This window comes from Protopterus annectens, chromosome 6.part0, assembly GCF_019279795.1.
Source record: "Protopterus annectens isolate FY-2018-M chromosome 6.part0, PAN1.0, whole genome shotgun sequence".
NCBI classification, from domain to species: domain Eukaryota; kingdom Metazoa; phylum Chordata; order Ceratodontiformes; family Protopteridae; genus Protopterus; species Protopterus annectens.
Window position 1 is genome coordinate 1,135,321,902 of NC_056737.1, and position 13,587 is coordinate 1,135,335,488.

General features: G+C 43.9%; 1 protein-coding gene across 2 annotated transcripts in view; it reads right to left on the reverse strand.

Annotated features, from left to right (window-relative positions):
• The window catches only part of TANC1 (tetratricopeptide repeat, ankyrin repeat and coiled-coil containing 1), a 3,647,153-nt gene that overhangs the window by 803,623 nt on the left and 2,829,943 nt on the right, over window positions 1-13,587 (reverse strand). For both annotated transcript variants that reach the window (XM_044074752.1, XM_044074753.1), the window contains exon 18: window positions 1,146-1,268. In XM_044074752.1, coding sequence (XP_043930687.1) covers window positions 1,146-1,268 — 123 coding nt within the window. The remainder of the gene's footprint in view (window positions 1-1,145; window positions 1,269-13,587) is intronic.

The following is a 13,587-nucleotide window of genomic DNA, read 5'->3' on the forward strand; positions in this document are numbered from 1 at the left end:
CAATGGGAGGACAATGCATCTTTCTCACATATGCAACAAAGAATGTTTAGGATCTTTGCCTGGAAGTGTTTTCATAGGTATTTTTTATACCCCAAGCAGACTTTAAAAAACTTATTTTTTTCAGATAGAAAGCAAATGTTGGAGGTGTGAAATGGAAGAAAGAGTTAACCAGGAAGACATGTATGTTTTGAGTGTGTAATGAGCTGGCAGATTTGAAAAATTTCTTACAGAGTACTTTGTCATAAATATTGGGTGAGCAAACGGCTGTACTACGGAAAGTATTCTTTTGAGATGGGAGACAGGCTCTGAAGTGCAATTCTGTTGGCTGCCAAAAAAAAAAAAAAAAAATATTAGCAAAATGGAAATCAGTCTAAACCAACTGTTTTCAAAGTACTGAATATCATAAAAGCAATATAAAAAAACTGGAAGTGGGATCTTTAGAAAAGGAAAGGAGGAAATTACACAGAGATAAGTGGAAATTGTGGGAGCAATTCATGGAGAATAATGTTCAGGAGGAGGAGGAGGAGTAAAGTTTAAGGGAAGGCAGGATTTCAGGAATTTATGCAATGCTGGACTACTGATAATTACACAAAGAAAGATATGTGATGTTTAATGTATGTAAATCAAAAATATGTTAATATAGTTTTTATTTTATTTTCTGTTACTGTAGCTTTCATATGTCTTAAGTGATAATAAAAAGGTGTTTAAAAAAACAAAGTGGCATGGAATAAAAATTAAATTACAAAGAAGCCTTCCAAGTCTTTCCTTTTCAAGTTTCAACATCTTTCAAAATCTGTGATGGGGGTGATCTTCCAAGTTTTACTATGGATTCAGTAAGTTCTAGTTACACCTCTGAAATTATCTTCAGAAGTATTTTAACATGAAGGTTGTGCTTTTGTCAATGAACAAATCAGTTTCTTATCAGTATCTGCTGAATGGCTATGTAGTTTCTTACATGAAATGGAGACCACATCCTCTTCCATCAATAGTTTTTATCATCACATACTTCTCACACCAAGAACTCTGCACTTTCTAAATCCTTGGATAATCCTTTTCATATGACCATCAAACTCAGTTTTATAAAAGAGGTTACACAGTGCTGATTTTATACTACATACGGAAATCCAATTTATAATTTTCCTTACCTTTACATTTGGAGTGTAAAGATTGCGCAAAGAAGCCAGCGCAGCAGACAATCCATCAGTACTGTAACTGATCCACAGGGCTTGAAGAACGCTGGAAGAGATCCCAGTCTTCTTACTTAAACCCTAAAAGCAAACAAGAAACCTCAGCTGCAGAAGAATGTATTAACCCTCATGCCAGTTCATATTTTGTGACAGAACTGTAAAAAAAAGACATTAGTAACCGCTAACAATACAAGTTTGTAGTAGATGCAAGCCACCTGAGCATATAAACAAAATCTTCACCTTTTGGGAGGAGCAGTGACACACAATGAGAAAAAACACTATCACCTGTATACACTTAGATAACATGGATATTGCAGCAGAATGGTAGACGCCAGATGCCTTGTATGATGTGTTACCAAAAGAAAACAGTGTGCTGCACATTGCTTTTTACATGGTAAATCATTTATTTTTTTCTTTCCCTACTTCAAATGATTACTAACTTCCTTTTTAAAATGTTAAGAATTTGATTATTTTAGCTGTACATGAAATTAAAGCCACTTACTTTCGAGTTTAAAAGGTTAAACTATTCATCTTATTAAAAGTTAATCATCACTATGATGAAAAAAGAAGTTAGGTACTCACCATAACGTTACATCTGAGTTGTTGCCTTTCATTTGTCTTCAACCTGTGGGACATGGATCTGGCACAGATCTGACTAGGCTGCCTTTTTCCAGCATCTGATCCAAGCTCCTCCCCTACCAATAATGCCTCTGTTACCTTACTCCCTTCAGATAAAGTTTGCGGCCCCCCCATAGTGACCCAACCTGACACCATGAATTACTTTCTGATGCTAAAAACTAAGATAGTATTAACAGAAATAACAGATAATGCCCAAGAGAGGGTCATGCCTTATCCAACCAGACCACCACACAGCCCCAATGAGGCGAAGGAGTGAGGGACAGCTGAAGACAAATGAAGAGCAACAACTCAGATGGAACGTCATGGTGAGTACATAACTTCTTTATCTGAAGTTGTTGCCTTTATTTGGTCTTCAACCTGTGGGACAGAATCCCTATCTACAAAACACCTGGGAAGCCCTCATGGAAGGATATTCCATAACACAGTGGAGCCAAAGGATGCCCTGGGTTCTGGAGAGAAGATTCACTTTGTAGCGGGAGATGAAAGTATGTGAAGATGCCCAGGTAGCCACTGAGCAAATGCTGTCCAAGGAAACTCTGGATCAAAAGGCGGCTGAAGTAGCCATAGATCTAGTAGAATGTGCCTTAATGTGACCTGGCGGAGACACTCCCTTTGTTGAATACGCCAAGAGTATACACTGAGAAATCCAACAAGCAATGGTGACCTTAGATACAGGCTTCCCTAAAAAGGGCTTAGAATAGGAAACGAAAAGTTGATCAGACTTGCAGAAGGCCTTTGTTCCATGTAAGTAAAATCGTTATTGTATACGAACTTTCAACAGATGCAATTTATACTCCCCTTTATTCTGAAAGTTCAGAAAGAAGACGGGGAGGTTAATAACCTGATTAATGTTTGATTCTGAGGCCACTTTAGGTAAAAAGGAAGGATAAGTATGCAGAGAAACTCTGTCTTTATGGAAAATCATATAAGGGGGCTTTAATTGATAAGGCCTGAAGCTCCGACAACCTTTTAGCTGAAGTAACAGCAATCAGGAAAGCTGTCTTCCAAGCTAGGAATTGTAGAGCCACTGAAGCAGTGGGTTCAAAAGGGGAAGAAACCAAGGCTTGAAGGACCGAAGGAAGATCCCGGGGAAGGCATAGGGTCCTTGAACGGTGGCCGGAGAAGAAAAGTACCCTTCAAAAAGGCTTTGCAGAGCTTAGAAGAGGCTAGAGAAGCTGAATTGTCCCCTATGTGGAAGTTAGAAATAGCTGCCAATTGAACCTTAACTGTAGAAAAACTGGCACCCTACTGGAAAATGCTTGCCAGAAATGCCAAGATGATAGGAACTGGAGCAGTGAAAGGATCCAAATCCCATTGAGCTGCCCAAATGGAGAAACATTTTCATTTACTGGAATAAATCTTACTCGTGGAATATTTATGAGCTGCTACCAAATAAATTCTTCTTAACCTGAGAAAATAACCCAGGAGTCCTAACTATCATGGGAAATGAAGTAGCCAAGTGATCAGCTTCAGGCTGGCCAGATCTGGTTGTGGAATCCCTGAGGGATGAGAAATCAGATCCGGAGCCGAATCCAACATCCAGGGAGGACACACTACATGAGACCACAGAGAAGGGAACCATACTTGGCTAGGCCAGGAGGAGGCAATGAAGATGACTGAGCTCCTCAGGCACTGTGTTTTCTGGATGAATTTTGAGATTGGGGCAGAGGAGGATAAGCATAAAGAAGACCAGAGGGCCAAGCATGAACTAGAGCATTTCTGGGGGGCTCAGAGCACAAAACTCACTGCACTTTGCGCTGGAAGGAGAGGCGAAGAGATCGCAACAAGGCTGACCCCACTACAGAAAGATCTGCTTCGATACTGAAGGATTCAGAGACCACCTGTAAGGCATCAGGACAGACCTGCTTAGCCTGTCCACCAGAATGTTGGACCTCCATGGGCACTGCTACGAGAAAACGGCCAGTGGAGATCACCCCCTCCCACAATCTCATGGCTTCATGGCAAAGGGGATAAGACCTGGTTCTCCCTTTTGTTGATATACCAGACTACCGACATGTTGTGTGTCTGGATGGCAATCGTCTCTAGGGGAAGATGGGCCTGAAGAGCTTGCAACGCCAATAGAACTGCCCTCATCTCTAGGATGCTGATTTGCAACTGGGTTTCTAGGTAAGACCACGTGCCTTGACCTGTCCTTCCCAAGCAATGCCCACCTCACACTCAAGCAGGGAGCTGTCCATCGTCACTGTGGTCAGAGGGGTAGGGAGAATAATCGGGTGACCACAAAGATGATCGTGGACCGAGTCCACCAAAGATGAGAATCCGTGCATGTCCAAAAGAGACGAATTGGATGTGACAGTGGTAGATCCAGAAAGGACCACTGTACTGCCAGAGTCTATTGGAGCACCTTCATATGTAACCGGGCTGTGGGGACGAGGGTGACTGTGGCCGCCATGGTCCCCAATGCCCTGAAAACTATCGCTGCAGAAGGCGATGGAAAATGAAGAATGTATAAGACTCGGGTGTCAGGTAAACCCTGGTCTGAATGGTGCCCAACTGGGCTCCAATAAAGTCCAGAACATGAACCGGTTGTGAGAGAGATTTGTTGAGACTGATGGTGTTGCCCAGCTGGTGGGCGGTTTGGACGAGAAACTCCCGGGCTTGGCAGAGTCGATGCCTGGGTGGGGGTGGAGAGGAGCCAATTCTCCAGGTAAGGGAAGACCTGGAAACCCTGTGGCCGCAGGTGAGCTGCTGCCACCACCATCACTTTGGTGAACACCCTGGGGGTAGTGGTGAGACCAAAGGGTAGCGCTCTGAATTGGTAATGGTTGGTCCCCAGCCTGATGTGGAGAAACCTCAGAGAGCATTTGTCCATTTTGATGTGATAGTATGCATCTTGAAGGTCTACTGAGCACATCCAGTCGTTTTTCTGCAAAAAGGGTAGGACAGTTTGGAGAGTGTCCATCCAGAATTTCATCTTGGCAACTGAAAGATTCAGAGTACAGGATTGGTCTCAGGTCCCCCATTTTCTTTGGCACCGAAAAGAACCTGGAATAGGTGTCTAACCTGGACTGGTTGGGGGGCTGGGTGACTTGTTTTTCTAAAAGCTTGGAAATTTCCTGTGCTGCTGCCTTCCTTTGCATGGGTGGAACGTCAGGGAGGAACCGTGCCGGGCTTGGCCTTTGAAAGAAGGGGAACAAATATCCTCTGGATATGATTCACAACACCCACTGATCATTTGTAATTGACTCCCAGGCTGATGGGTGTAGTGACAGTCAACTCCAGACTGCCACCAGAGATGAGAAGGTTGGGGGAGAAGGCCTTTTAGAATAAATTTGTTCCTCCTGTCGATCAATGCATGGGGAATGAAATCCATGCAGATCGAGCAGGAGGAATCAAGGTGGGCAACCCCTAGACACTCAACGCATAGTGTGTGTCCATCAGCCGGGGAATGCTTGTGGCCACACTGCGTGCTCTTGCGAAATCCAGGTTTGGGAGTCTCTGACATGGTCAAAGACAGAGGTAGACCCAAACCAAAGAAAAAAATACACTCGTGCACACACACACACACGACAGGACAGAAAGAAAAAAAGAAGTTATGTCTTACCATAACGTTCCATCTGTGTTGTAGATCTTTATTCATTCATTACGGTTAGGACTTCTATAACAGACACGGCCATTACCAAGCTTGCACCAGCCAAAAACTCTCAGCTAAGACCTACCCACAATACCCCTCTCATAGTCTCTTCAGATCGAGTTTGCCCGCCATTATACTATAGAAGTAATAACAGTGATAGTAGGAGGCACTGTCTGAGCAGATACCTTAACTAATAAGAAAATCCTAAAGTCCACCAGGAGTCTAGGCAGGGGGAAGGAGGGTGGGAAGTAATGAATGAATAAAGATCTACAACACAGATGGAACGTTATGGTAAGACATAACTTCTTTATCTGATGTTGTAAATCTTTATTCATTCCTTACTGTTAGGAACGAGTCCCCAGCTACTTGACTCCTGGGTGGCCCTAAGGAAGGACATTCCTGAGCACCATAGAACCAAAAAGATGCTCGTCCCCTGGAGGCCAAATCCAATTTGTAATGAGTGATAAAGGTATGAGGTCTTGCCCAAGTGGCTGCTGCGCAGATATCATCCATAGAGGATCTGGAATGAAAAGCCACTGAAGTAGCCATCGATCTAGTAGAGTTAGCCTTTATTTTAGAAGGTAAGGACACTGTTCTGATGGTAGATGATGGTAATAGCGTTTCTGAGACAAGAAGATAAAGTCATTTTGGAAAAAGGCTTACCCAATCATAGTCCTGCAAAGGCCACAAACAATTGATCCGTTTTTCTGAAAGATTTAGTTTTGTCCAAGTAGAAATGAAGTTGCCTATGAACATCGAGGGTATGCAGAAGATATTCCCCTCTACTTGAATGGTGAGGAAAGAAAACCGGTAGGTCAATAGATTGATTAATGGAAAACCCAGAAATGACCTTGGGCAAAAAGGAGGTTCAGTACGTATGGACACTCTTTCCCTATGAAAAATCAAGTAAGGTCTCTTGACACTCAAGGCCTGCAACTCAGATACTCTTCTCGCTGAGGTAAGGTCTACTATAGTAGCAGAGTTCTCCCAAAACAAAATTTGATATCACAGGAGTTAGAAGGCTCGAAGGGAGGACCTGTTAATGACTGAAGCACCAAAGTCAAGTCCCATGGCTCTATAGGAGGATTTACCGGAGGTTTAATATGTAATACTCCTTTCATGAAGGTCTTGCACAGTCAGTGTGACATAACAGATGAATTGTCATTGTGAAAATTTGCAGTAGCTGCTAAATGCACAGTAATTGTCGATGTTGAAGCTCCTGCATGCAATAGGGTAGTCAGGTATTGTAGGATCTTCTGAATAGGCATGGGAAAGCGATCTATGTTATGTTCTTTGGCCCATCTAGAGAACCTAGTACACTTACTAGAATAAATTTTTTGGTGGAAGGTTTGTGCAATGCCAGAAGAATCTCGCGAACAGGAGATGAAATATCAGGTAGCCTGGCAATCGTCAAAAGTGGAGAAACCAAGCTGTGAGCTTGAGATTGTGGAGATTGGGGTGAATCAGCCCCTGACGATGAGACAGCAGACCTTGGGATTGAGCCAAGATCCACGGGCTGTGAATCAGGTGAAGCCATAGCAAAGGGAACCAGACTTGATGGGGCCAATAAGGGGCAATGAGGATCACTCTGATTCTCAGCCTTTGAGCTTTCTGGAGGAATTTCGGGATGAGGGGAAATGGAGAAAAGGCATACAGCAGACCCGGGGGCCAATCGTGTGTCAGAGCATCCCTTGGTGACTCCCAATGAGGGAGGATCAGGGCAAAATAGCTTTTGCATTTGTTGTTTAGGGAGGAAGCAAACAGGTCGCAGCAAGGCCTGCCCAAACGGCGGAAGAGCTGATTTGCTATTATAGGATTGAGGGACCACTTGTGAGACATCAAAATGTTCCTGTTCAGATTGTCCGCAATAAGACTTGGACTCACAGGAATGTGCATTGCTATGAGAAACCGGTTGGAAGCCATTGCCCAATGCCAAATCCTCATGGCTTCCCGACAAAGGGGATAAGACCTGGTTCCACCTTGTTTGTTGATGTACCAGACAACTGACATGTTGTCCGACTGAATTGCAATGGTCCTGGAAGGAAAAGATGTGTGGAACACTTGCAACGCTAAGAGAACTGCCCTCAATTCCAGAACATTTATATGCAAATTGGCCTCCATGGGGGACCAGGTGCCTTGGACGGTCTTTCCCTGGAAATGCCCCCCCAACCCTAACAGGGAAACGTCCATGGTCACCGTGGCCCTGGGCTGGGGAAGACAGAACGGTCAACACCAAAGATTTGATTCTGGCTTCATCCACCAAAGGATTTGTATCTTGCAAAGATTTGTAAGGTGTATTATGTGGTCGAGTGGGCGAGTTAAAATCAACCACTGTGATGAGAGGAGCCACTGCAATAGTCTCATGTGCAACCTCGCCAGTAGTACCAAGGTAATGGTTGCTGCCATAGAGCCCAGTAGTTGTAATACAAGGTGTGCTAGTACAAATGTCTGCGGGAGGAGGACATGACTGTGGTTTCTTATTTTTGAAAGCCTGTGAGGAGGGAGGGAAGCTTGACAGGACATTGTGTTGAAGATCGCTCCAATGAATTCCAGTGCTCTTGATGGAGACACATGTGCAATTTGTCCATGTTGATCGTGATACCTAAGCGAACAGCAAGGCCTTGAGTGTAAGAGAGACTGAGAATGAGAAGATTCCTGGATGTAGCGGTAAGGAGCCAATCGTCTAGATATGGAAACACCTGGAATCCTTGTAGTCAGAGATGAGCTACTATGACTGCCATGCATTTGGTGAACACTCTGGGGGTTGTCGAGAGACCAAAGGGCAGTACCCTGAACTGATAATGATTGGCTCCCAGCCAGAAGTGGAAAAAACTCCGGGAGCGTTTGTCCATCTTTATGTGGTAATACGCGTCCTGGGGGTCTAATAAAGCACATCCAGTTGCCCTTCCCCAGAAAGGGAAGAATGGACTGCACCGTGACCATCTGGAATTTCTGAGGTTTGATGAATTTGTTTAGTGAACTGAGATCCAGGATTGGTCTCCAGTCCCGTGTCTTTTTTGGCACTAAAAAGAACCTTGAGTAAAAGCTGGATCTTCTTTGGTCTGGTGGGACTGGTTGGATGACTCTTTCGTAGCAGCTTTTCGATTTCTAAGGCTGCGACGTCCCTCTGACCAGGTGGGATGTCGGGGATTCGTTTCACAGGTCTGGGGGTGAGGTCGAAAGGGATAATGATAGCCTCTGGATATTATCCTCTGCATCCACACATCTATTGTTATGAGTTGCCAGGCCTGTAGGTGTAGGGAAAAATCGACCCCCGACTGTTTCCAGAGAAAAGCAATCGGGCCGCTGTTCAAGAGCACTATAAGGGTCTGCCAGAGAAGGAATCTCTAGCGCCCTGGTTACGCAGACCCCCTCTGCCCCAAAAGGGGCATCTTCCAAATGATTTGCCCCTTCTGCCCCGGGGGGATTGCTCATCACGAGTGTCATGAAAAGATCCTTGGGACTTCTTGAACCACAATTTTCCTCCCATCTTAATTCCTGGAGAAGGACCTCTGGGGGGGGGGGTGGACAAACGTATGCCCACAGCAGACAAGGTCTTTCCATCCTTCTCACTACGTAAAAGTGCGTCTCTTACCTTGGGACCAAAAGGAGAAGATTCATCAACAGGCGCACTGACAAAGGAAGATTTAAAGGGGTCCACAAAATCACACAAACGCATCCAAGCATGTTGTCTCATAACAATGCCCGATGCAGCTGCTTGAGCTGCCCCCTTTGGTAGTGTGACAAATCAAGCATATCGAGGAGTTCAAGATTGATTCCAAGGTAGCTAGCTGAGAGGCAACGGTATCATACACCTCCCCAGGCAGTACCTCTGCCACAGAGGCAGACATTTCAGAACTTAGGTTTCTCTGGCGGTGAGTAAAGTGTGCCAGGTAATTCAGCGACTGGATGGCAAAGGTTGCTGAAGCACAGGTCCGCTTCCCCAGTCTGTCCATAGCCAGAGACTCCCTGCTCGGGGGATGAACAGTGGAACTATATTCCAACAGTTCCTTCTTGGTGGCCGCTGCCATGACCATGGAATCGACTACCAGTTGTTTGGACCAATTGGGCTGGTCTTCCTGAGTGGACAAAATTTTATCTGGCCTCTGGGGGATGGGTTCTGTGTTGTCCAGGGCCTTCCAGGCATGCTGCACAATTAAGTCGAATGAGCTCATCCTGCAGGTGGGGTCACCCAGGAAGTAGATGGCCGAGCATGGAAAGCCTACAAGAACACAGATTCCTCCAAATAAGGGTTGGAGGGCTTAGTCTCCCTTCTGCTTGAGGATCTCAAGAATGTCTCCAAATGAGACGTTTTCCGGGAGAGACCGTGGGGACCCTTCTCCCTCATCGCAATTGGTGTCTTCAGTATGGATTCCTCAGGGGAATCCAGATGCTTCCTCTTGCAAAGTTTCTTCTGGGGTGGCTCCCAGTGGGATCTTCTGAGGACGACTCCGGAGAGAGGGCTCTCTTGGAGGGCAAGCGTTGCAGCTCCCGTGCTCAAGGTTCCAGAGTAGGAGGTTTAAGACAGCTGCAAGCTAGAAGGGGGTTCTGGTTTCGATGCCGGTGGTGTCAACTTGAAGCCTGTTGAAGCAAGGACCCTCTCCAATACTAGGACAGTAGGCCCATCCGAAGAGGGATGGGAGCCTGGAACTGAGAAGGATGACCTCAGAAATGGGGTCACACCCTGCCCCGCTCCGAGGAGCCTACCTCCAGGTGAGCAGCTCTGAGAGGACTGGCAGCTGCCAAGAGAGCCGTGGCCGTAGATGGTGCCACAGAAAAAAATCGGCACCGAACTAGGTGCCACAGTGCCGACAGCCCAATCACTGCTCTGAGTGTGCCCCAGTTCCAAAGGAGCCGTGGCGCCAACAGTAATCGGTACCAACAGGGAAGCCTCCGTAGTCGGCGCCAAGACAGTATGTACTGGGATGGCCATCGGTACTGAAGTCTCCGAAACCTGGGTGGAGGTCAGAGGAGGATAGACAGGAGAATACACCATAAAAGCTTCTGCTACAAGGGAGAGGGAAGACCTGGTCTGGGGGGGTTAATCCTCTAGCTGCCAGAAGCTGGTCTACAATCCTCACTACATCCTGTTTTGAAAGACTCCTGGTGGATCTGAAGGAGGCTGCTGATGGGGAGTCTGGTCTCTCAAGAAAGGGACTAAACTGCTGTCCTAAAAAGGGGTTATAAGAAGGAGAATATCTAGTTCTTGGAAGGTGCTCGATTCTTGGAACTGAACGAGTCATTACCAGAGGAGCCATGTAAGACATCAGCAATGTGGCCGGGGAAGGTGTTGATGCATGTAAAGTAGTCGGGGCCTGTGTCACAAACAAGGTCGGCACCGTGGGAGATGGTGCCGAGGTCGGTACAGTGGAAGGAGTCTGAGTCAAAATCAAAGGCGGCACAGAGGGAAAAGACAAGGACCCTGGTGCCGAAGTGGTCTGCGCTGCTGGTGCGGGAGAAGCCCGGTGTCGACTTGGTTGCGAGGAGGACGAGGATGCTGGAACCAAAAGACTCCATTTCTCATTATGTCTTTTAACATCTTTATGCTTAGGAGGTGGTGAGACCTCTGTCCCAGAAAGAGCCTTCGCAAAGGGTGATTTTAACATACCCTTAAGGATACATTTGTTCTTGCATTCAGCAAACGTACGGTTGTTGAAGCTAGAACAAATGTCACAAGAAACATTAAGGTGGTCCAAACAGTAAACACACCAGGCATGACCGTCAGAACTGAACAACTTACGCCCACACTTATCACATTGTTTGAAACCAAGCTTGGCCTTATCCGCCATAATACAGAGTATAACCACACTAACCACATTAACTAAATAACTAACAACAAGACAAGAGAAAGCACTTTTTTCCTTTTATTTATTTTTTTTATTTTTTTACAGATAAGGAAAGAGTACCAACAATGGTACTAAGAAACACCAAAGGTAAGAGAAGGGCCTACTAAAGCAGGGAGAGAGGGAGTAGTACCAATGATGGTACAAAGAACTACCAAAGGTAGTGGGTAGGGCTTTGTCAGGAAAGAATAAAGTAGAGATAGGAAAAGACTAGAGACGACAAGAAAAACTGTCTTACAACACACTAGAATCGAGAAAAAAAACACAAAAAGCTAACACTTAGCTGAGAGGAGGCTTGGCACATCTGACAAGGAACGCAGCAAACGAGATCAGAAGAGACTATGAGAGAGGCATTGTGGGTAGGTCTTAGCTGACAGTTTTTGGCTGGCGCGAGCTTGGTAACAGCCGTGTCGGATCAGAGGACGGAACTGAAGTCCTAACAGTAAGGAATGAATAAAGATTTAAAATCATCAGATGGGCTTTTTTTTTTTTTAAACTGACGAAAAACACGGAGGTGGCTAGGAAGGATAGAAAAGAGAAAAGAAGAACTAGAACAGACAAAAAGAAACACACTTGAGCAAAAAGCTCAGCGCCATTGGATCACGATGTTTACAGGAGTATGGCAAATGAGATCTGAAGGGAGGAAGGAGACAGGTGGGTAGGGGAGGAGCTTGGAGCTCAGATCAGATGCTGGAGAAAGGCAATCGAGTCAGATCCATGCCGGATCTGTGTCCCACAGGTTGAAGACCAAATGAAGACAACTTCAGATCTTAAGTTAGGTGGCACACTTTCTGATACCTTGGCATAGTTGAGTAATGTACTATTAAATATACTATAAGATGCAACAAATGACACTAAAGAGGCATGTTAAAATGGTCCAGTAGTGTGCTACTGACAGTATGCTTGACATGCAATAGCACCGAAGAAAGACATGCTATGTTATAAGCAAAGTAATAAATACAGCTTTTTACATATATAAAAGGTATTATTGGGATTGCTATCAAATAACTAGAGTAATACTCACACTTTTACAAGTTAAACCTGGATCACACAACTGTCACTCTTTTAATGCAAGTTTGTATGCTATGTCTCCTTTAGAAAATGACAGTCTGCTTTATATTAAACATCTCATACTAATAATGCTTGCAGAATCATTAAATGTTATTTTTTTTGAGTGCAATGGCTTTTTAGTGGTTAGGATACTTTGAGATGTTTTTTGTTGGTTTGGAGGGGTTTGAGGGATTGATGTGGTGTGGAGGTGGCCTGGAGTCACTTGAGCATTTTTGTGTGAATTGCAACTGATGGACTGTTCATTTTCAAGCCCTTATCATGAAAACCAGCTTGAAACAACGAGTCATGAGCACTTTTGTGATGCTGCAGGAGTTCCAAAATTCTAAGCATTGTCCAGGTTACTACTTCCTGTCTAAAAGTAAATAATCATAATATTTTGAATCATATGCAAAGAATACAGTATAAGTTAGATAATAAGAAAAGGACAGTGAATTGCATTCTAAACCGCTGTCAGTTATTAAATAGTTACAAATGCTTGTAGTACACCACTAACACAGTTTATAATACTAGCCTACAGAATGGCACTTCTTATAAAAAAATCTAGGACTGTGTTTCTCTGTTATTGTCTCTTTTTAATGACAACAAAACGTGATATCTCAGAAAAAATTATTATGGAAAGTTTGAATCTTAAAAGAGATTATTTTTCAGATGTTTATTCAGATACTATTAAACATAACATTTAAGGAAAAAATAGGACTGATTCTAACAGTAGTACTAGATTAAAGAGTATCTAATATACAAGGGTAAATATAAATATTCTACTATATGACACTCTACAGTAGGATTACAGCTAAAATATAAAACCTAAGAATGCAGTAATACTACAAGGCAGAGTATAAAAACAGAAACAGATCAGAATAAGTAAATATGTATATAGTTAAAGAATATAAATATGTCTACAAAGGAGGGAAGTTGGCACAGTGGTTAAAATGTTCACCTTATAGGCAAAAGATGCAAGGTTTGATTCTCACATGGTATAATTAGCTGAACTTGGAATGGAGCACAATTACAGTAAGAATAGTACTAATTTATGAACTTATAATCCTATGAACAACTTTACACACAGTAAATAAAACTGAAAAAATATACAATCATCTCACCTATAAATTGATAAATATTAAAATAACAATAACTGACTTCCTCCCTATAGTAAACCAGGGAGTTAAAGTACTGGGAAAGATGAATACAGAGATATTCTGTTTGGCCAATTTATAATAAAAATTCTGAACACCTGTTTAACTTTTCTTATTCA